At 37.9% G+C, this 24,827-nt stretch overlaps 1 protein-coding gene across 5 annotated transcripts in view; it reads left to right on the plus strand.

Moving 5' to 3' along the window:
- Nucleotides 1-24,827, plus strand: part of rgs3a (regulator of G protein signaling 3a) — a 354,609-nt gene that overhangs the window by 45,236 nt on the left and 284,546 nt on the right. For all 5 annotated transcript variants that reach the window (XM_061876388.1, XM_061876386.1, XM_061876385.1 and 2 more), the window contains one exon: nucleotides 18,225-18,292. In XM_061876388.1, coding sequence (XP_061732372.1) covers nucleotides 18,225-18,292 — 68 coding nt within the window. The remainder of the gene's footprint in view (nucleotides 1-18,224; nucleotides 18,293-24,827) is intronic.

The raw sequence follows: 24,827 nt of genomic DNA on the forward strand, positions 1-24,827 counted from the left end.
CCGCAAGAAAAGATTTCCTAAAAATATTTTTGCATACTCCTCAGCATGGAATATATTTGTAATTAGCCGACGCACAGAGAATAATGTTATTTCCGCAATGTGTGTCTTTCCGCTTTCCCTCCCTACAGCAACACGGCGGTCTGCGGATAATAGCCGGGAAAGTACTGGGATAGCGAGCGCAAAAAAGTGACGGCTCCCGAAGTGTTATCTGGCGTCATATACAAATATGTGTAGTGTTCATCGTGTGAGGCAATGCAAATTAAACAATAATAATAAAGAAAATAACAATTTGATTTGGTCCAGGTTATCAGGGACTGTTATTACTGACGGACAGGTGTCGCGGTGTGACTGCAGCCAAACACGTAAGAAAACCCTAGTCTCCATGGCAACGTCTCTGTCGCTTTAACTCACTTGCCGCTTTTCCACTAACGCAGGGGTAGGCAACCCAGAACGTTGAAAGAGCCATTTTGGACCCAAATAACACAACGCTGTCAAGTACCATTCATATAAAAGTTGCGAGCCTCACTAACATTAAACTTTTATATTAAGGTGGGGGCCGCATGTCTGAGACCCCTGTTGTATAATAATTATAAATGTTAATAGTAATCATTAATAATGCAGACTTAGTTTTAAATGTATTGAAATTATTTTTAGCAATAGAAAAAAACATATTCATGCATCAACAACAATTATGCTAATTATTTAATGACATCACATTGGCACCGCCCCAACCGCCACTTGTCGATTTCAAGCTGGGGGAAACCCAACTATCTATCTGTCTATCTATCCATCTATCCATCTATCTATCTATCTATCTATCTATCTATCTATCTATCTATCTATCTATCTATCTATCTATCTATCTATCTATCTATCTATCTATCTATCTATCTATCTATCTATCCATCTGTCTATCTATCTGTCTATCTGTCTATTTATCTCTCTATCTCTCTATCAACTTTATTTATAAAGCCCTTTAAAAATACAACAGTTGAAAAACAAATGACTGTACACCCCAAACAAATAAAAATATAAACATAATAGTAGAAAAGTACATGTCCAGGATAGACTAAAACATTCAGTTTAAAACAGAGGAAAAAGATCAAATGAAAAAACTAAGTTAAAAACAGTCAGTCAGATAAAAGACAATTCCAAAGTTAGAAACCGTTCAAACTCTCATGCTGTGTTGAAAGCCAGTAGCCAGTGAGTAAAAGAGTTTTTTTTTAAGACGAGTCTTCAAAGTAGCCAAAGCAGGGGCCTGTCTCACATGGAGAGGGGCGATCTTTCCAGAGTTTGGGACCTGCAACAAGAGGAGTATCCCACACTTCTGCCGATATGGGCATCGACATCAACAATATGATTTGCCCGAGAAGCTGGACTGGACAGATAAAAAAAAATATATACATACTGTAGATAAATAAATACATAGTTTGGGGACATCTGGTCTAAAGGAACAGGCAGAAGTTACGTCGGAGAAAATGTGGTCGTTTATAAATGATAAATTATTCAATGTTTCTGAGCGGCAAATGATTCACATGCTGGTGCCGGTCCCTAAATCTTCTACATCATCGGGGACCAATGAGGATCTTTGACAAGCGATCGGTCGTCGGTGCCAAAAGCAGCAGAGCATTCCTATAGACGATCTTTCCCGAAGCCTATTTGTTGTGGGTCCTAAAAATAGCATCTACTGTAGGGGCTCATAAACTTATTTTTCTCCTCTTCGAAACAGTAGAGCATGCATGAGGATTTTTGACAGTATAAACACATTGCTTATGTCTTTTAAGTGTGGCATAGCTGTGGATGGACATTTTACACAAAACTACAAAACCCGTTTCCATATGAGTTGGGAAATTGTGTTAGATGTAAATATAAACGAAATACAATGATTTGCAAATCATTTTCAACCCATATTCAGTTGAATATGCTACAAAGACAACATATTTGCTGTTTAAACTCATAAACATTGTTTTTTTTATGCAAATACACATTAACTTTAGAATTTGATGTCAGCAACAGGTGACAAAGAAGTTGGGAAAGGTGGCAATAAATGCTGATAAAGTGGATGAATGCTCATCAAACACTTATTTGGAACATCCCACAGGTGTGCGGGCTAATTGGGAACAGGTTGGTGCCATGATTGGGTATAAAACCAGCTTCCCAAAAATACTCAGTCTTTCACAAGAAGGGATGGGGCGAGGTACACCCCTTTGTCCACAACTGCGTGAGCAAATAGTCAAAAAGTTTAAGAACAACGTTTGTCAAACTGCAATTGCAAGAAATTAAGGATTTTAACATCTACGTTCCATAATATCATCAAAAGGTTCAGAGAATCTGGAGAAATCACTCCACGTAAGCAGCATAGCCAGAAACCAACATTGAATGACCGTGACCTTCAATCCCTCAGACAGCACTGTATCAAAAACCAACATCAAAGGATATCACCACATGGGCTCAGGGACACTTCAGAAAACCACTGTCACTAAATACAGTTCGTCACTACATCTATAAGTGCAAGTTAAAGCTCTACTTTGCAAAGCGAAAGCCATTTATCAACAACATCCAGAAACGCCGCCAACTTCTCTGTGCCCGACATCATCTAAGATGGACTGATGCAAAGTGGAAAAGTGTTCTGTGGTCTGACGAGTCCACATTTAAAATTGTTTTTGGAAATATTCGACATCTTGTCATCTGGACCAAAGGGGAAGTGAACCATCCAGACTGTTATTGACACAAAGTTCAAAAGCCAGCATCTGTGATGGTATGGGGGTGAATTAGTGCCCAAGGCATGGGTAACTTACACATCTGTGAAGGCACCATTAATGCTGAAAGGTACATACAGGTTTTGGAACAACATATGCTGCCATCTAAGTGCAGTCTTTTTAATGGACACCCCTGCTTATTTCAGCAAGACAATGCCAAGCCACATTTAGCACATGTTACAACAGCATGGCTTCGTAAAAAAAGAGTGCGGGTACTTTCCTGGCCCGCCTGCAGTCCAGAACTGTCTCCCATTAAAAATGTGTGGCGCATTATGAAGCGTAAAATACGACAGCGGAGACCCCGGACTGTTGAACGACTGAAGCTCTACATAAAACAAGAATGGGAAAGAATTCCACTTTCAAAGCTTCAACAATTAGTTTCCTCAGTTCCCAAACGTTTATTGAGTGTTGTTAAGAAAAGGTGATGTAACACAGTGGTGAACATGCCCTTTCCCAACTACTTTGGCACGTGTTGCAGCCATGAAATTCTAAGTTAATTATTATTTGCAAAAAAAAAAAAAAAAAAAAGTGTATGAGTTTGAACATGAAGTATCTTGTCTTTGTAGTGCATTCAACTGAATATGGGTTGAAAAGGATTTGCAAATCATTGTATTCCGTTTATATTTACATCTAACACAATTTCCTAACTCATATGGAAACAGGGTTTGTATTTTATTAATGAAGGAAAGCTGACCCCCAAAGTCTTATTTTTGTAAAAAAAAAAAGAAAAATCCCCTGCTGTATATAATAGTTTACTCACTTTACGACAAAATATGAATCTTCTGATGCAACCCATGGCTAACGCTGCTCATCTGAACTAGGCTAATCTGTCTCATGCAACTTTAAATTCAGTTTTGAGCTGCGGTGGGTGGAAGTGGGACATCGACTGCTGGCCTGCATGAGTTGTTAAAGGCTTCTCGCTACATATTCAATAATTATGTTAAGTACAGTACAAAATCGGTGATGTCTGGCTGCAGAATGGTTGTCATCCTATGCGGTGGTAACTGCTTGCTTTACTACTGTCCCATCTGATTCATATGCCACTGTTGTGTGTGCAGTGTGTGTGCAGTGTGTGCAGTGGGGGTGCATGCATTTGAGTGTTGCCAGGCCAGCTGGCAGAATGTAGGCCATGGCACTGCTGGATGACATGCACAAACACGAAAAATGATCAAAATCCCGTGTAGTACTGTACTATAAACTGTGTGTGTGCCTGTGTGTGTCCATCCTGTCTCACTTTTGTAATCATTTTTCCAGTTAGTTCTCAGTCTACTTTGCGTCATTTTGACAATGTGAAGCTTGCCATAACACAATGATGATTTATGGTGTAAGCAGTTTATCCAGGGGGGATTCCATACTAAGACCTAAGCAGTTGTTTCCAAATATGGTCATAATGCTGCTTAATTCATATTGTCAGCTACACAACAAAAAATATATTGTTTAAGCATCTGTGGGAATATTTGCATCTTTGCAATATGGATATTTTAAAACCATCAGACTTGATTAAACGTAATTGTTTGTACATGATCTGACAATCTGTGTCGCCTCAAATGCAAATCAACCCTTCGTTATTAGGTGTTCTGGTAATTGTACTTCAGACACACATACGAGTGGAGTGCTCCTTGTATTATAAATAGTAAGTAGCCCAGTTGTGTGATAAGGAATACTTTCATTGCTCAATGACAGCCTTTTCAAAAAATAAAATATTATGCGTCGTTAGATGGGGATGTTGGGTACGCACTGTACTTTTCAGCATCAATTTTGAGCATATCTTGTTTGGGGACAATACTACACAAATGTAATATAAAGCAGTTTGTAAAGCAGTATAGATTCACAAAATCCAAAAAGAGTGAAAAACAGAATGCAATGATTTGCAAATCCTTTTCAACTTATATTCAATTGAATACACTGCAAAGACAAGATACTAAATGTTCGAATCGGAGAACTTTGTTATTTTTTGCAAATATTAGCTCATTCGGAATTTAATGTTTCAAAAAAGTTGGCACAAGTGGTAAAAAAAAAGACTGACAAAGTTGAGGAATGCTCATTAAACACTTGTTTGGAACATCTCATAGGTGAACAGGCTAATTGGGAAAAGGTGGGTACCATGATTGGGTATAAAAGCAGCTTCCATGAAATGCTCCGTCATTCACAAACAAGGATGGGGCGAGGGTCACCACTTTGTGAACAAATGCGTGAGCAAATTGTCGAACAGTTTAAGAACAACATTTCTCAACAAGCTATTGCAAGGAATTTAGGGATTTCACCATCTACAGTCCTTGATACTATCAAAAGGTTCAGAGAATCTGGAGAAATCACTGCACTTAAGGCAGTACTGCATCAAAAAGCGACATCAGTGTGTAAAGAATATCACCACATGGGCTCAGGAACACTTCAGAAAATCACTGTCAGTAACTACAGTTGGTCACTACATCTGTAAATGCAAGTTAAATCTGTACTATGCAAATCAAAAGCCAGTTATCAACAACACCCAGAAATGCTGCCGGTTTCGCTGGGCCCAAGCTCATATAAGATGGACTGATGCAAAGTTCTGTGGTCTGATGAGTCCACATTTCAATTTTTTTTGCAAACTGTGGACGTTGTGTCTTCCGAAAAGAACAGTCCAGATTTTTATAGGCGCAAAGTTCAAAATCCAGCATCTGTGATGGTATGGGGGTGTATTAGTACCCAAGGCATGGCTAACTTACACATCTGTGAAGGCACCATTAATGCTGAAAGGTACATACAGGTTTTGGAGCAACGTATGTTGCCATCCAAGCAACGTTATCATGGACGCCCCTGCTTATTTCAGCAAGACAATGCCAAGCAACGTGTTACAAAAGCGTGGCTTCATAGTAAAATAGTGCGGGCACTAGACTGGCCTGCCTGTAGTCCAGACCTGTCTCCCATTGAAAATGTGTGGCACATTATGAAGCCTAAAATACCGCAACTAAGACCCCGGACTGTTGAACAACTTAAGCTGTACATCCAGCAAGAATGGGAAATATTTTCACCTGAAAAAGCTTAAAAAATTGGCATCCTCAGTTCCCAAATGTTTACTGAGGGTTGTTTAAAGGAAAGGCCATGTAACACTGGTAAAAATACCCCTGTGCCAACTTTTTTGCAAATTAAAAATTCTAAGTTAATGATGATTTGCAAAAAAATCAAGTTTCTCAGTTCGAACATTAAGTATGTTGTCTTTGCAGTCTATTCAATTGAATATAAGTTGAAAAGGATTTGCAAATCATTGTATTCTGTTTTTATTTACGATTTACATAACGTGCCAACTTCGCTGATTTTGGGGTTTGTACTATAACAGGGTATCTGCAGGTTTCAGCAAGTCAAATTTAAGACTTTTTAAGACCTTTTTAATGCCACCTTGAATGAAATTTAAGACCGAAAAAAATTATAAAAAATCTATAAATATAAGCGATGGTTGGGGATCCCACTGTACATCTACCTCAATGACAATCAGTCATGTTTACTTTTTGTATGTCTATTAATAAACAAACTGTTAAGCACCACTCTGCCAAACAGCTTATCAAAAATCTTGAGCGATCCAAAAACTTTGTCATCCAAAACAAACAAACACCAACGCCAGTAAAAACATAATAACCGAGGTGAGGGTAAAAATAAATTACATTTGGTCAATAATAGTGCAAAACAGTATTATAACAACAACAAAACATGGACATCCAGTTATTTCTTCTTCGTGCTGTGATTTAGTGTTTCATCGAACATTAACACATACCGAGACCCGTTGACTTGGTCGAAGAGCAGGTTTTGGATGTGAGGTGCTAATCCGTGTCTCGTAATATATGCTGTTTTATTCTTTCCGCAGGAAAATGTATTAGCAACCTGAGAATCAGGAAACATCACACAAAAAAGATCGCCAATCCCGTCATTTGAGGAGTAGGATTGATGTTTCACCACAGTGTGCAAGATCCATAAGACCTCGGATTTTAATGTTGCTGTCCCGCCGAAGATTAGTGTCAGCTCAGTGCTGCTTGCGGCAGTTGTTGCTAGCTGGGGGGGGGGCGTTGGCGCTGGACCCACGCAGAACTGAGAGATGCCCGGTGTTTGTTTTTGGCTCTCTGCCGCGATTTTATGCTTACCGCACTGCATGTGTGATTCGACCGCTCTAATTCCCATGGTGCAAAGTTTGAAATCCCTTTTACAAAGTATGCACCTGGCGTTCTCGGGATTGGCAACAGGCTTAAGCAAAACTAGCATTTCCCCATGCAGACTGAAAGGCGGGACGCGAGGAAGAAAGGAAGGAGTCTGCGCACGACCCGACTATGCGCGCGACTGACACTGAAATCACTTACTTTTACTCAAAGACGTGCCGTAACTTTTAAAAGACGTGCCCTGAAAAAAAAACTGCCCCGACAATTTAAGACCATTGAGTACTGAATTTAAGACCATCTTAGGAATTCCTAATAAATGTAATACTTTTTAAGGCCTTAATTTTAGATAAATGAATTTAAGACTTTTTAAGGATCCGCGGATACCCTGTATAAAAACTCTACTATAATTGTGCCTATACAGTCGAGCATGGTGGTGATAGTGTCATTTAGTCTGGGGAGGCAGGAGTGCTGCCAGAACTGTGAAGCTGTGGTTGATTAAAGGAAACATGAATTTCAAGATGTGACATTCGAATCAGAATATAATTACTAAACACAATTTTAGGAGAATACATGTACATGTGTTAGTTAAACCTTTGTACCAATTATATACTATGTACAAACAATTATACATTCATTATTATTTATAGCCCACATTTAGTTAGTAAGTAACATTGATCATAGTATTAACTACTGTGTTGATTCAAGAGTGATATATTTTTCCAAGACATTGTTTTTAAAAAAATTTTTTTTTATATCATTTACACACCGACCTTGGCCACCCAGACACATTTTTTTCTCTCAATGTGGCCCCCGAGTCAAAATATTTGCCCAGTTCTGGCTTAAAGACACAATCGATACACAAATATTTCCGTCCAAACGACAGAATCCGTGTTTTTGATTTCTAGTTTGTCATGTTTCTAGTGCCACTGACTAACTATACTTTTCAAGCATCTTTTTTTTTTTTTTTTTTTACCCAGAAGTCCTTTTTAATAATCTGAAATCGGGAGCAAGCGTGACACAGCTGACAGGTCGCTCCCTTGGCTGTCTCGGCTCGTTGAAAAACAGCAGCTGCAAGTGAAATGTGTCAAATGCGGTTCAGCCGCATCTTGAACGCCCTGGAGTCATGACGATGTTTAACGTGGGCATCGTGCGAAAAATGAGTCAGTAGCTCAGACAGAAACATTTATGAGTTTTCATTTCCAGCGTTGGTTTGATAAGTCAGTCATGAGTGGATTGGTGAAGTATAATATATATACCGGTGTGTGTGTGTGTGTATATGTATATATATATGTATATGTATATATATATATATATATATATTTTAATTTTCTTAAATTATAATATATATGTGCCCTATTTTGCATGGCTTAAGAGGCAAGGTGGTTCGGTAAATGAATAATGCACGAGCTATAGTAAGCTTTTTTTCTTGTGCAAAATGTGTAGCGGTCATTTATTTTTAAGCTTGCAAACATGAACAAGAGCAGCTGGGAATATTTATGAATTCATTTCTTTTTTTTTGTTTTTTCCAGATGTCCTACTGGCTTTACTGTTGCCTGTTTATGGAATGTTAATGTTTACCACTGTAGGTGTGGTTTTAAATGTTTTTTGATAGATACTAATATTGGATATGGGACGGATATTAGCAAAAACTGTTGCCCGTTTATGGAATGTTAATGTTTACCACTGTATGTGTGGTTTTTAATATGCTTTTTGATAGATACTAATATTGGATATGGGACGGATATTAGCAAAAAACTAACAAAAAAAAAATGTCTGATACCCAAATGTACCCCAATAAGCAGAACAAGGTTGGTCTTCATGTATTTTAGTCAAGTTATTTGCAAAAGATGAACATGGTATGCTATAAGCTGATAGCACCAAGCACACAATAGCAAAGAAGCTAGACATACGCAATCAATGTCATTAATTGAACAACAGTGCAGTCAAAACACCACATGTCGATGTAAACAAGTTACAAATAATCACACTTGCATATTACTTACAGATACAAAGTCTCCAAGGATGAGGCGCGTTAGAAAATATTGAGTAACAAACGTGTCCGCATAATTCAATTTACCGCATACTGAGCTTAACGCAATTAGTTTTTGTGACCCCTAGGTGTCACCAAAAACTACCACCCCACTTAAATTTCAAGGCAACCTAAGTCCATTCTGAAGGGTTAATCATTAATATGTTAGTGTTGTTCATAACTTCCATTACAGTTATTGTCAGGTTCTAACACTGATGACATCTATTAAACAAGACAAGAAGCAAGGAATTATCCATCCATCCATCCATCCATCATCTTCCGCTTATCCGAGGTCGGGTCGCGGGGGCAGCAGCCTAAGCAGGGAAGCCCAGACTTCCCTATCTCCAGCCACTTCGTCTAGCTCTTCCCGGGGGATCCCGAGGCGTTCCCAGGCCAGCCGGGAGACATAGTCTTTCCAACGTGTCCTGGGTCTTCCCCGTGGCCTCCTGGGTCAAGGAATTAAACAACGACAATTAAATTTGGCTCAATTGAGGAGAGACGTCTGGACTGTACTCTTTGTACAGTCTCACCACGCTCTGATGAAATATTTTACGCCTCCTCTTTTATTTGGACTTTCACCGATTTACATGGCAACAGCTGTTTTTAATGGAGGGGGGTTGTAAACAGCCATCGCCTTTGATTAAAACAGTTAAAGGAAAAAGTCATAAAGTTTACAGAAAAGGTTGTAAAACAGTTCAAAGAAGAGGTCCCTGGAGGGGAGTCCTGTCATGCTTCCTCTTCGCTTTGTAGATCTCGGGTCAAGACAATATATTTTTGTTGATTACAATACATCAAAGAAACAGAACACCTTCATGTTGCTTCCCACCCTACACTGTGGAGTTTTACAAGCCTTTTTTTGTTAGGATCAAAGATAGCTTTTGTCCTCTCGCCGGGTGAGCTGAACTCAATGTAACACAAAGTTTTGTGATAACTTAGATACAATTATTCTGACAGTTATTTCATACATGATCAAGACATTTTTTTTTTACTTCCACACTATAAAATAATAAAAGTATGTACGATTCGAGCTGATGTATCAGTATCGGCTAATACAATAAAATCAAATATTAGTATATAGCATGACAAAAAAACAGAAACATAGATACAATAAGAAATAAAAGTAATAATGGAATATTATAGAGATATTTTTGGAACACATATGCACACAAACGGCATGTTAAGAGTTAAGCAACCAATTTACTTGTATTAATCTCGAATAATTCCAATTTAAAAGTGTGATTAATCCTATAAAAAATGATTGCCCTATTGGCAACTGAAGGTCCTTGCATTAACCAACCTCTAAAGGCCCAAGCTGTTTGTTTACATGTTTTTTTTTATTTCTCTTTGCTATTTGGGCTTATTGGACCCTAATTAGAATAGAAACTAAGAATGATCTTTTTATATGATGTACTTAGTCCCTCAGGTACACAAACGTGTACTTCGTGTAGTGACATGCTAATTCTTATTTTTACACTCCCCCCAAATTCCATTGTATGTTATACTCTTCTGACACCACCAGATGGCAGTATACGTGTCCACATAAGCGGCCATAAGACCCCAATTCAGTAGTGTACACAGTTTTGGAAATAAGAGCTAAAACGTGCAGTCCACACATGTGGCCACTAAGCCTTCAGAGGTTTTAAAGGAAAAAAAAAAAAGTTTAAAATCTTTTTTTAATTTGTGGTTTCTTCTTCTTTTTTGAACATACTCCTGCCCTCCACCTATGATTTAACACTATTGCATCTCTATTTTCCCGGTCACAGCTTGATATCTTAACATACTTTTTCTATAACGTGTTCTTGAGCCAGGAAACTGTCTGAGTCGAGTTTAGTTTATACAGTCTAATTTAGTTTATACAGTCTAGTTTAGTTGTGTCTTTAATTGAAGGGACAATGCACAGAAACATTAAACTCAAAAACAGATATGTTGTGCACCAGATTATAGCTAAATAGCTCATTTCCATCTGTAGTCCCTGGCTACCTAAATAAAGAGATACAAAAAACATGCAATACAATTATAACAATACAATTATACTATACCATATAATCAAATAAGTAAAGTGATAAAAATGCCCTTTCATTGACAGTTACTTATTATACATTACAACCACACCTCATTTACATCATCACACATAGACCATGTGTGCTCTGTCATCATTTGTAAAAACAGCCATGATTTTAACACACACCTCTCACAGCTTACAACAAAATGTTCTCATGCACAAATACGTATAACACACAATTGAATTTAATTGAAATATTTATTACAAACCTGCACAGTACAACTAAACACAGTTTTTTTTAAACATTTTGGCAGAGATATTTATGCAAGGCTTGCACTATGTTTGACTATGTGGGCACTATGTCAAACATAGTGCCCACCTTAGTGACCGTTTGAGCAGCTTTGATTGCTCCAAAGCCACTTTCGAACATCAATTGAAAATGAAGAGTAATCTGTTTGACTTTTCAAGTTTTTTGTGAGGTTGTTCCATTCCTTTGATGCTTTTTATTGAGGTAGAGACTTGTCCAGGCTATACGCCGCCTTCCGCCTAATCTTTCCTGTGATAAAATGGCCACTAAGGTAATCAAAAAGGTCAACCAAAGAACGAGATTCCTCTACAGAATCTCCTCTCTGGTCAACAAAAGCACCTTTTTCGATTACGCTTGCACCTCCTGGTACCCCAGCACCTTCAAAACCCTCAAATCTAGACTCCAAACATCCCAGAACAAGCTAGTCCAGTTACTTTTAGACCTCCACCCCAGCTCACACCTCACTCCAACCCACTTCTCCAAAATGGGCTGGCTCAGGGTGGAGGACAGACTAAAACAACTTGCACTGAGCCTAGTCTATAAAATCCGCTACACCTCCCTGATACCAAAGTACATGTCAAACTACTTCCTTAATGTAAATGACCGCCTTAACCACAACACCAGGGGGAGCTCCACAAACCACGTAAAACCCAGATTCCGATTTAACAAAGGTCTGAACTCATTCTCTTTCTATGCCACATCAATGTGGAATGCACTCCCAACAGGTATAAAAGTAAGTGCATCTCTATATTCCTTCAAAACCGCTCTAAAACAACACCTCCAGGCAACTTCAACCCTTTACTAATACCCTCCTCCATTCACATCCCATCTCCCCGGATTATACATAAACTAATGTAAATAATCAAATGTACTTCTAATGTATATACTTGTTCTTATGCTATCTGAACTCACTATGTTCTCTGCTGGGTGTAGATATCCTACTAAGTAAGACCTACACTGTTTCAATGTCCATTTCTCTGTTGATGCAATTGTTGATGACTGAAGTACTGATATCAACCAAAGCTCCTCATCCCACCCCCGGATTGTAAATAATGTAAACAATTCAATGTATATACCATGAGGATTAACCTGTGTGATGACTGTGTTATGCTGATGGTATATCTTTGTACCATGAATTGATTAACGTGGACCACGACTTAAACAAGTTGAAAAACTTATTTAGGTGTTACCATTTAGTGGTCAATTGTACGGAATATGCACTGAACTGTGCAATCTACTAATAAAAGTATGAATGAATGAATGAATGAATGAAATAAGTTTATTTCGGTCATATAATCAATCAAATCAATTAACCATTTTGTGTGATCAGTTTTACAGTACATGTTATATGTATACAATTATGCACATTTACAAACCAAAGAAAAGAAAAATAATGACCAAAAAAGGAATAGGCTGAAGCCAAAGCTTATATTTGCCTATCCTGTTAAAAAAAAATCAAAAATCAATGGGATGAAAGTAATTGTTACTATATTTCATAATTTGCAATTATTTAATATTTCAATTTTTTCTTAAACCTTACCAAAGAAGTGCATGTCTTCAGCTCATCACTGAGCTTGCTCCACCATTTAACTCCTATCAATCAATCAATCAATCAATCAATCAATCAATCAATCAATCAAAAAAAAAAAAAAGCCCATGTGCAGCTGAAATAGACTTCAAGCGGTCGAAAATGGATGGATGGAAAGGCTGTGCAAAAGAGGTTTTACATCTGGGTACGTGACATTGCCCCCTGGTGGAGGCTTGTGTATTTCCGGTTGTCACAGCAGATGTAAACTGGACAAAGTGCTTAAGTGGCGCTATTGCAGTGTTATTTACGATTCAATTGGCTATAATCTTTGAATGTTAGCAAAATTGAACAATCTATATTTTTGGAGAACTAAACAGTGACGGTGGCGATGTGGTTTTCGGTCAAATATTTTGAGCGATTTTTTTTTTTATGCAAGGATTCCATTGGCCTCTGTGTCATTTTGCTTGCTTGGGACCAACATGTTATATGATAATAAAAACGAGACATAATCATTGCATTCAAATAAGTTTGAGCTGCCTACCGTGTTAACGAATTCCTGAGACATTTGAACATATGTATGTTGTACTTAAGTCTCTGGCACATCTGTTTTTTAAGGCCAAGTGTTGGGTCTAAAGTGGCACCCAGGTAACGATATTCACTAACATTTTGCAGTCGGTCTTGTACATGGCTTAATACCAACGCCAAATTGATATAATGTCATACAATCGACAACATTCCTACAGAGTTGAGTTTTTTGAAGCGGTCAAGTGGTACAAGGCTCTGCTCGATCCATTAAGTGTTTGTTTGTTTATGGGTGCGGGGTGAAAAAAAAAAAAACAAGTGGAAAAGTGCTCTTGAATCGAGTAAAGGACTTTTTCATTCTGGCCCACAGCCAGCAAGTCTTTACTTTCTGCATGTCTTTAGTTCCTTTCTTTGTTTTTCTTCTTTTGCCTTTCTCTAATCTTCAGCCTTCTCTCTCCTGTGTATACTTTTCCCACTGGCCGCTGCCTTCATCATTTATTACTGCTGTTTTTTCTATGTCAGTCATGCTTCCAGCTGCTTCCATGCCATCATGCCTGATGTCCTGAGCAGACAAAAGGCGGCTGTCCTGGGCCTGACGCCAGCCAGGTTACCCCCACTCTTTTTCCCTGCTGGACCCCTGAAGTTTTTTTTTTTTTGGGGGGATTCACATAGAGAAGGAATCTTTTTGTTGTTATTGTTTGATCTTTAGTTTTTTCCATGGTAACCGGCAACTTAGAAACTGGGGTTAACACAAAATGTGGAGGACAAGACAGTATAGATATACTGTACACATTGTAGTACTTATTAAGTAAACATGACACTACAAGAAGAGAAGAACCCACAAAACCTTGTTGGCACTTTGTGTAATTCTTAAATAAAAACAGAATACAATGATTTGCAAATCATTTAAAACTTATATTCAATTGAATAGACTGCAAAGACAAGATATTTAATGTTCGAACTGAGCAACATTTTTTTTGCAAATAATCATTAACTTAGAATTTAATGGCAGCAACACATTGCCAAAAAAGTGGTCACAGGGGCATTTTTACCATTGTGTTACACGGCCTTTCCTTTAAACAACACTCAGTAAATGTTTGGGAACTGAAGAGACAAATTTTTGAAGCTTTTCAGGTGGAGTTCTTTCCCATTCATGTTTGATGTACAGCTTAAGTTGTTCAACAGTCCGGGGTCTTAATTGCGGTATTTTAGGCTTCATAATGTGCCACACATTTTCAATGGGAGACAGATCTGGCCAGTCTAGTACCCACACTCTTTTACTATGAAGCCACGCTGTTGTAACACGTGGCTAGGCATTGTCTTGCTGAAATAAGCAGGGGCGTTGCTTGGATGGCAACATATATTGCTTTAAAACCTGTATGTGCCTTTCAGCATTAATGGTTCCTTCACAGATGTGTAAGTTACCCATGCCTTGGGTAAAAATACACCCCCATACCATCACAGATGCTGGTTTTTAAACTTTGCGCCTATAACAATCAGGACAGTTATTTTCCTTTTTGTTCTGGAGGACACAACAGCCACAGTTTCCAAAAACAATTTGAAATGTGGACTAGTCAGACCATAGAACACTTTTCCACTTTTGCATTGGGCCCAGCAAAGCCGGCTGCTTTTCTGGGTGTTGTTGATAACTGATAACTGGCTTTTTCTTTGCATAGTAGAGTTTTAACTTGCACTTACAGATGAAGTGTTGTTACTGACAGTGGTTTTCTGAAGTGTTCCTGAGGCCATGTGGTGATATAATTTACACACTGATGTCACTTTTTGATGCAGTACCGCGTAATGGTTCCAAGTCCACGGGCATTCATTGTTACGAGCAGTGATTTCTCCAGATTCTCTGAACCTTTTGATGATATTACAGACCTTAGATGGTGAAATCCCTAAATTCCTTGCAATAGCTCATTGAGAAATGTTGTTCTTAAACTGTTCGACAATTTGCTCAAGCATTTGTTCACAAAGTAGTGACCCTCGCCCCATCCTTGTTTGTGAATGACTACCATTTCATGGAAGCTGCTTTTATACCCAATCATGGCACCCATCTGTTCCCAATTAGCCTGTTCACCTGTGGGATGTTCCAAATAAGTGTTTGATGAGCATTCCTCAACTTTCTCATTCTTTTTTGCCACTTGTGCCACCTTTTATAAACATGTTGCAGGCATCAAATTCCAAATAAGCTAATATTTGCAAAAAATATCAAAGTTTTCGAGTTTGAACATTAAGTACCTTGTTGTAGCAGTCTATTCGATTGAATACAGGTTGAATAGGATTTACAAATCAGTGTAAATCTTTTTATATTTTTCGAGTTACACAATGTGCCAACTTCCCTGGTTTTGGGTTTTGTAATACAGTGTTACCTCTCGAGTCAAACGTGACCATTTGTAAGGATTGTGTGTCCTTTTTGGTTTGTCTTATTTAATACTTTGGTAATTTAACACAAACGTGTAGCGGTGATGGAGAAAAGAAAAAACTGTGAATATTGTATGGAACATATTTTGGCAAAACTAATTTGGACATTTGTTTTTCTTACTTTTTTCATCTAAATATTTTAAAGCATTTTTGTATACAAGTTTGAACAAAATCATATAAGCTGTACAAAAAAATAAATACAAATACTCTTCTTTTGTTGTGCTGTTATATTTGTTAAATTTAATGCAGCAATTAATCATAAAAAACCTCAATAATTAACTATGCGACCGTACTATACTTTATGACTATTATGATGTATTTACACTAATTAATTTATAACTGAATGTACAGTATTTATAACAATAAATATATTATAAAAAGGTTTTCTTAATGAAAGTGTAAATACAAATCCTTCCTATTTTTAAACATATTTGGATCTAACAATGTATTTATTTTTCAAATCAGCGTTTATTTATTTGCTAATGAAAATGTGTTTAAAATATTTTATAGAATTTTTTTCATGGAACATTGGTACATTTAAAAAAAAATATTTAATACACGTGTAAATAAAGAACCTATCCCCAAAATAGTCACAATTTTGATTTACAATAAAAACTTGTAAAATGGGGATTAATTTTCCTAAACAAGGTACAAATAATTATTCCTATAGTTTATATATCATTACATTAAATCATAAAACAGTTTCATATTCATAAACATTCATTATTTATTGCATGTTCTTGAAATATGTAAACAAATATGACATTTTGTTTTCTTACTGAAAGTGCCCAAAAACAATCATTCCTATTTATTCATAACATAATTGTATGCATCTTATAAACATGTATTTTTTTTCTAGAGAAACTATTTATTCTAGTTTATTATTTAATGTATTTATTGCATGTTCTTAAAATATGTAAACAAATATGACATTTTTTTTTCTTACTGAAAGTGCCAAAAACAATCATTCGTATTTATTCATAACATAATTGTATGCATCTTATAAACATGTATTTTTTTTTCTATAGAAACTAATTATTCTAGTTTATTATTTAATGTATTTATAATAAATACATTAAACCCCCTCTCCAGGGCCCAGGCTAAGACCGATTTTAATTTTATTTTATTTTAATCTTCTATTTTTTTCTCCCATCCCCCCCCCCTGTTTACCTGTATCTCATCTTTTTTGTAAGGGGCGCTGGAAGCTGGCAGACCCGTCAGCGATCCTGTTCTGTCTCCCTGTAATGTTTGTCTAAACTTGAATGGGATTGTACTGAAAATTTTAATTTTCCTGAAGGAACTCTCCTGACGGAATAAATAAAGTACTATCTAATCTAATACAATTGTACATGTATTATCATACATAAACAAAATGTAGTTCATTATTGGAAACACAAAAACATTCCTTCCTATGATTTGTTCATTATTACATTTATTATCATTTAATACAATTATGTACATCTTTAGAAATATTCATTCATTTATTTTCCTAGGTAAATTACAAATATATATTTTTATATTCAATTTATTTATAAAACAATGTCATATATATTTTACATAATTAAATTAATTATTTATTGAAAGCACCAATACCATGCCTTCCTATAATATATTTATACTTTAAGTTATTATTAATACAACTTCATATAAAATATATGAGAAAATTAAAAAATGTTTTTCTTTATAAAAGTGCAAGTGAAAATTATTTCTATTTAATTTATCCATAACATTTTATATATATTACAAAACATTATGTATTTAATGCATTCATTAATGTAATTGTTATTGATCATTTACTTATAATCCATGTTATGTATAAATATGCTAAAAAATAATTAATGCACCTATAAATCCTCTCGGTGCCTGTGCAGGTGTTTCATCATAAAGTGAATAATATATGATTAGAAGGGGCGTGGCAGGAAAGGGGCCTGGCATTGCAGGCGAGATGGTTTTGACTTTTCATGGAAGGAACTTTTGGAGAAGATCCAAAGTGATTAGATGAGCTGTAAACATGGAGGAATAGGAATTGGAGGGGCGATGGGGGGGAGAAAATCCACATTGTGTCACCCCGCGTGCTGAATGCTGCCTTTCTGAGCTATAGTTGAAAAAGGACACTGAGGCGGGAGTCCCTGTAACCATGGCGACCCTCCCTGGAGCCCGGTGACGGGCGGATAATAGAGAGAGAGAGGAGTTCCTTTTCTCTTCTTCTTCCCTCCTCCTATTCCCTTTCACTTGTTCTCCCTTGCACTCCTCCTCTCTTGGGCACTTTTGTGATATCCTTGCATCTTGTGGGATTTTACCAAACGCCTGTGTTTTTTTTCTTCTTTCTTTCTTCTTCTTCATAAGTGTGCTCTGAAGTTTAAACCCTCAGTCCATGCGACACTATCCCAGCCATACTCGACCTGAGGGACTTTTATGGGCTCTCAGAACTACTTTTGGACTTTTGCCTCCACCCAGAAGGGTGTTTTGTGGCTGAGATGTGCTCCAAAGGAACAGTGTCAGCCCGAGATTCTTTTGTCTACATTTCAGAGGCTGTGCTGTCAAACCATGGTGCTGCTCCTGAGACCAACCGCCCTGAGAATATGCAATGCTTAACGGTGAGTACCGGACATTTTTATTACTTCATCCATTGCCTTGTTTTCCCCGGTTGGTCGCATCATGCTCTTGATGAGGCAGACGACCTCGTGACACGTCCCCATGCTCAACAAACTCATCATGCATAAACACGCCCTCCCTCAAGTTATCAACTGCGTGAGTTCCGTGTTGCACGTTTCCAGCAACCATGGCAACTACCATATTTTTTGGACTATAAGTCGCAGTTTTTTGCATAGTTTGGCCAGGGGTGCGACTTATACTCAGGAGCGACTTATGTGTGAAATTATTAACACATTACTGTAAAATATCAAATATTATTTAGCTCATTCACGTAAGAGACTAGACGTAAAAGATTTCATGGGATTTAGCGATTAGGAGTGACAGATTGTTTGGTAAACGTATAGCATGTTCTATATGTTTTAGTTATTTAAATGACTCTTACCATAATATGTTACGTTAACATACCAGGCACCTTCTCAGTTGGTTATTTATGCGTCATATAACATACACTTATTCAGCCTGTTGTTCACTATTCTTTATTTATTGTAAATTGCTTTTCAAATGTCTATTCTTGGTGTTGGGTTTTATCAAATAAATGTTCCCCCAAAACATGCGACTTATACTCCAGTGTAGGGCTGGGCGATATTGCCTTTTTTTAATATCGCAATATTTTTAGGCCATATCGCGATATACGATATATATTACGATATTTTGCCTTGGCCTTGAATGAACACTTGATGCATATAATCACAGCAGTATGATGATTCTATGTGTATACATTAAAACATTCTTCTTCATACTGCATTCATATATGCTACTTTTAAACTTTCATGCAGAGAGGGAAATCACAACTAAGTCAATTGAACAATAGTGTATTTATTAAAGTTATTAAGCAATGGCACAAACATTCAAGTCATTTGTCCTTCACTATGTGGTATGTTACTAAGGTTATGAAATTCTCTTCATTCTCTAGCGAGTGACTTTACAAACGATGCTACATATTAGCAGTAATGCTACTTTTTATAGCAACGCTTCCCCCCTCCACACTTGACAAAATACGGTTGTCTGTTCGACATATTCCCACTTGAAGCCGAACCACTGCCAGACGATGAAAACCCTGCTGTTGTTATTGGGAATTAAGTCTTCCTTCATTTGTTACCAGATCCGCACCATCTTTCTCTCGTACGGCCAAGTTAGCAGCTAACATTAGCCACGTCGCTACCTCTCTGCCCTTTTTTTTTTTTTTTACCTCTCTACCCTGCGAGGGTGTGTATGTGACGTGTGACGTATGTAAGCCTGCTTGTCTGCGAGAAGGAGAGACAGGAAAGAGCGAGCAGAGCCTGTAGTGTACGCCTGAAGCTAAAAGTCCTGCGTGTGAACGTATATTCGAATATTACGATATAGTCATTTTCTATATCGCAAAGATACAAACCCGCGATATATCGTATATATCGATATATCGCCCAGCCCTACTCCAGTGCGACTTGTATATGTTTTTTTCCTTCTTTATTATGCATTTTCGGCAGGTGCGACTTATACTCCAGTGCGACTTATACTCCGAAAAATGCGGTAATCGATGTTGGTATTGGAGGCTTGAAACAGGGGGATATGGAGCAATAAAAAAAAAAAAACAACAACAAAAAACGGGTGCCGATGCTTGAGTGATGATATATGTCAAGACACTGAGCGGAATGATTGCTCGTCATGAGAGAAAAAGCGAAGTTATCTACACGACAACCATCTCGATAAACACTGGACAGTTGACAACGTTTTCAGATCAGTTTTAATTCTTGCTAAAAAACAAAAAGCAGCTGAACGTCACGCAAACCAAGAAGGGCCTTTTAAAGTTCTCCTATAATGGGAGGTCTTGCCATCGTGGACTTGAGTTGAGTTTGAGTTTATTTGGAACATGCATGCATTCTACATAATACATCAAAATTTCCAATTAATCTATTCATCATGTTTGAAAAGGAGTATGGCTGGGCGATATGGCCTTTTTTTTGATATCTCGATATTGTCAGGCCATTTCACGATACACGATATATATATCTCGATATTTTTGCCTTAGCCTTGAATGAGCACTTGATACATATAATCACAGCAGTATGACGATTATATGTGTCTACATTAAGACATTCTTGTTCATACTGCATTAAAGGCCTACTGAAATTAGATGTTCTTATTTAAACGGGGATAGCAGGTCCATTCTATGTGTCATACTTGATAATTTTGGGATATTGCCATATTTTTGCTGAAAGGATTTAGTAGAGAACATCGACGATAAAGTTTGCAACTTTTGATGCTGATAAAAAAGCCTTGCCTTTACCGGAAGTCGCAGACGATGACGTCACAAGGTTGAGAGCTCCTCACGTCCTCACATTGTTTATAATGGGAGCCTCCAGCGGCAAGAGCTATTCGGACCTAAAATACGACAATTTCGCCATTAATTTGAGCGAGGATGAAAGATTCGTGGAGGATGATATTGATAGCGAAGAACTACAATAAATAAATAAAATAAAGTTAAAAAAAAAAAGGCGATTGCATTGGGACGGATTCAGATGTTTTTAGACACATTTACTAGGATAATTCTGGGAAATCCCTTATCTTTCTATTGTGTTGCTAGTGTTTTAGTGAGATTAAATAGTACCTGATAGTCGGATGGGTGTGTCAGCGGGTGTCTTGACGCAAGTCTCTGAGGGAAGTCGACGGCAGCTGCAATCGCCTTTTTTTTTTAAACTTTATTTTATTTATTTATTTATTCTAGTTCTTCGCTATCAATATCATCCTCCACGAATCTTTCATCCTTTCCTTTTAAACCCCCATTATTTACTTTTTACTCTTTTTTAAATTGATCTCAACTCTGTACACTGCTGCTGGAATTTTAATTTTCCTGAAGGAACTCACCTGAAGGAATCAATAAAGTACTATCTATCTATCTATCTATGGACGCTGCAAACTCAGCTGATCTCCGGTAAGAGGCGACTTTTTACCACAATTTTCTCACCGAAACCTGCCGGTTGACAAGCGGTCGGGAATCATGTTCGCTTGACCGCTCTGATCCATAGTAAAGCTTCACCTCCGGGAATTTTAAACAAGGAAACACCGTGTGTTTGTGTGGATAAAGGCTAAAACTTCCCACCTCCATCTTTCTACTTTGACTTCTCCATTATTAATTGAACAAATTGCAAAAGATTCAGCAACACAGATATCCAGAATACTGTGTAATTATGCGATTAAAGTGGATCGGGCTGGAAAATAATGTCCGCTACAACCCTAGATGTCAAACGCACACGTCATTATACGCATCATCATAGATATTTCAACACGACACTTCGCGGGAAATTTAAAATGGTAATTTAGTAAACTAAACCGGCCGTATTGGCATGTGTTGCAATGTTAATATTTCATCATTGATATATAAACTATCAGACTGCGTGGTCGGTAGTAGTGGGTTTCAGTAGGCCTTTAAGTGTAATACGTGCGTACAACAGTTTTAAATTACATTGTTCTCTAAGATTATATGGCTCCTCTTTTGTTGAGAAGAATTGTTTTATACTCTTGGGTAGCAGGTTATAGTTTCCTTTGTGTATAATTTTAGATGTTTGCAAATTCACTATGTTGTGGAATATCAGTATTTTTGATTCAATGAATAAAGGACTTGTATGTTCTCTATATCCAACATTATGTATTATTCTAACTAATCTTTTTTGTAACATGGTTAATGAATGATGTGTATTTTAGTAGTTGTTTCTACACAATAACTCAGATATGGTAACACTAGTGAGCAGTAAAGAATATGAAGGGATTTTTGGTCCAGAACATGTTTTGCTTGATTCATTATTGATGTCTTTCTTGCTACTTTATGTTGTAATAGATGCATACAACAACGTCATATTATAGAGTTGTGAAATGAATGATATTTATATAGCTCTTTTTCTCCAGAGATTTAAAGCACCTTGCATTGTGAAACCCCATAATCTACATTTAGATCGGTAGGTCATGTGTTCAAACCCCGGCCGAGTCATACCAAAGACTATAAAAATGAGACCCATTACCTCCCTGCTTGGCACTCAGCATCAAGGGTTGGAATTGGGGGTTAAATCACCAAAAATGATTCCCGAGCGCGGCCACCGCTGTTGCTCACTGCTCCCCTCACCTCCCAGGGGGCGAAACAAGGGGATGGGTCAAATGCAGAGGATAATTTCAGCACACCTAGTGTGTGTGTGACTATCAGTGGTACTTTAACTTTTTTTAAGTTATATTTAAACCAGTGAGGATGGCACTTAAATCAAGGTGCATAAAATCAATCAAAGTTTATTTATATAGCCCTTAATCGCAAGACAAGGCACAACGACATCCTCGGCTCAGATCCCACATCAGGGCAAGAAAAAAACTAAGCCCAATGGGATACGATGAGAAAGGGGGCCGCAGATGTGGAGACCCCCCCTTCCTGGGCGACCAGTGCAATGGACGTCGAGTGGAGCTAGTTAACAGTGTGGGAGTCCAGTCCATAGTGGGGCAAGCAGGGGATCATCTTGAATCGCCCCCAACGGATACACGGATGAGTGGTCCACCCCGGGTCCCGACTTTGAACAGCTAGTGCAACATCTGTGGTCACCTCATAACCTGTCCACGCAGAAGAGGGGGGCAAAGTGGAAAAGAGACGGCAGATCAACTGGTCTATTTAAAGGCCTACTGAAATGAGATTTTCTTATTTAAACGGGGATAGCAGGTCCATTCTATGTGTCATACTTGATCATTTCGAGATATTGCCATATTTTTGCTGAAAGTATTTAGTAGAGAACATCCACGATAAAGTGTGCAACTTTTGGTCGCTAATAAAAAAGCCTTGCCTGTACCGGAAGTAGCAGACGATGTGCGCGTGACGTCACTGGTTGTAGGGCTCCTCACATTGTTTATAATGATAGTCACCAGCAGCAAGAGCGATTCGGACCGAGAAAGCGACAATTTCCCCATTAATTTGAGCGAGGATGAAGGATTCGTGGATGAGGAAAGTTAGAGTGAAGCACGACAAAAAAAAAAGAATGGCAGTGGCAGCGATTCAGATGTTATTAGACACATTTACTTGGATAATTCTGGAAAATCCCTTAACTGCTTATTGTGTTAATAGTGTTTTAGTGAGATTTTAAAGTCATACCTGAAAGTCCGAGGGCTGCGGTGACCACCAGTGTCTCTGAGAGAAGCCAATGGAGGAGCCAAGATCACAGCTGACTTTTTTGACAGCTGCTGCAGGACGCTAACTCCGCACAAGTCTCCGGTAAGAGCCGACATAATATCACAATTTTCTCATCCAAAAACTTACTGGTTGACGTGTGGTAGAGAAACATGTTCGCTAAAGCTTCACAACAAACAAAGAAACACCGGCTGTGTTTCGGTTGCAAAAGGCAGCTGCAATCCACCGCTTTCCACCAACAGCATTCTTTTTTACAGTCTCTATTATTAATTGAACAAATTGCAAAAGATTCAGCAACACAGATGTCACAAATACTGTGTAATTATGCGATGTAAAGAGACGACTTTTAGCCGTAAGTGATGCTGGGCTAAAATGTCCCCTACAACCAATAACGTCACAAACACGTGTCATCATACGCGTCATCTTTCCGCGATGTTTTCAACTAGAAACTCCGCGGGAAATTTAAAATTGTAATTTAGTCAACTAAACCGGCCGTATTGGCATGTGTTGCAATGTTAATATTTCATCATTGATATATAAACTATCAGACTGCGTGGTCGCTAGTAGTGGGTTTCAGTAGGCCGTTAAAGGCTCGAGTGGTATTTAAAGTGTCTTGCCCAAATGACACAGTGACTAGAATGGCGTAGGCTGGGATCGAACCCAAAAACCTCAAGTTTGCTGGCACGGCAGCTCTACCATCTGAGCCATGCCGCCCATAGAGTTTGAAAAGAGTTCATAGATATATATCCATCCATTTTCTGCCGCTTATTCCCTTTTGAGTAGCGGGGGGCGCTGGTGCCTATCTCAGCTACAATCGGGCGGAAGGCAGCGTACACCCTGGACAAGTCGCCACCTCATTGCAGGAGTTCATATTATATATATGTATATCTATATGTGAGTGTGAATGTTGTCTGTCTATCTGTGTTGGCCCTGCGACTTGTCCAGGGTGTACCCCGCCTTCCGCCTGATTGTAGCTGAGATAGGCGCCAGCGCCCCCCGCGACCCCAAAAAGGGAATAAGCGGTAGAAAATGGATGGATGGATGGATATATATATATATATATATATATATATATATATATATATATATATATATATATAATTTTTTTTTTCTACATTTAAAACACTTATTTGTGGTCTACATAACATGTAATGTTTGTTCTTTGGTCAAAATGTTTCATAGATTATTTTTTACAGACCATCTTCAAGCCACTTTTGGACTGTCTTTTCAGAATGTGCAGATTTGTGTCTTTTTAACGTACCGCAGTCCTCCTCCAGGCCAAACGCCTTTCAAATGCGCCTCCATCACGTCAGCCACATTGTAGTTTTCAGCCGATAAAGGGA

Source organism: Nerophis ophidion, linkage group LG17 (genome assembly GCF_033978795.1).
Source record: "Nerophis ophidion isolate RoL-2023_Sa linkage group LG17, RoL_Noph_v1.0, whole genome shotgun sequence".
NCBI lineage: Eukaryota > Metazoa > Chordata > Actinopteri > Syngnathiformes > Syngnathidae > Nerophis > Nerophis ophidion.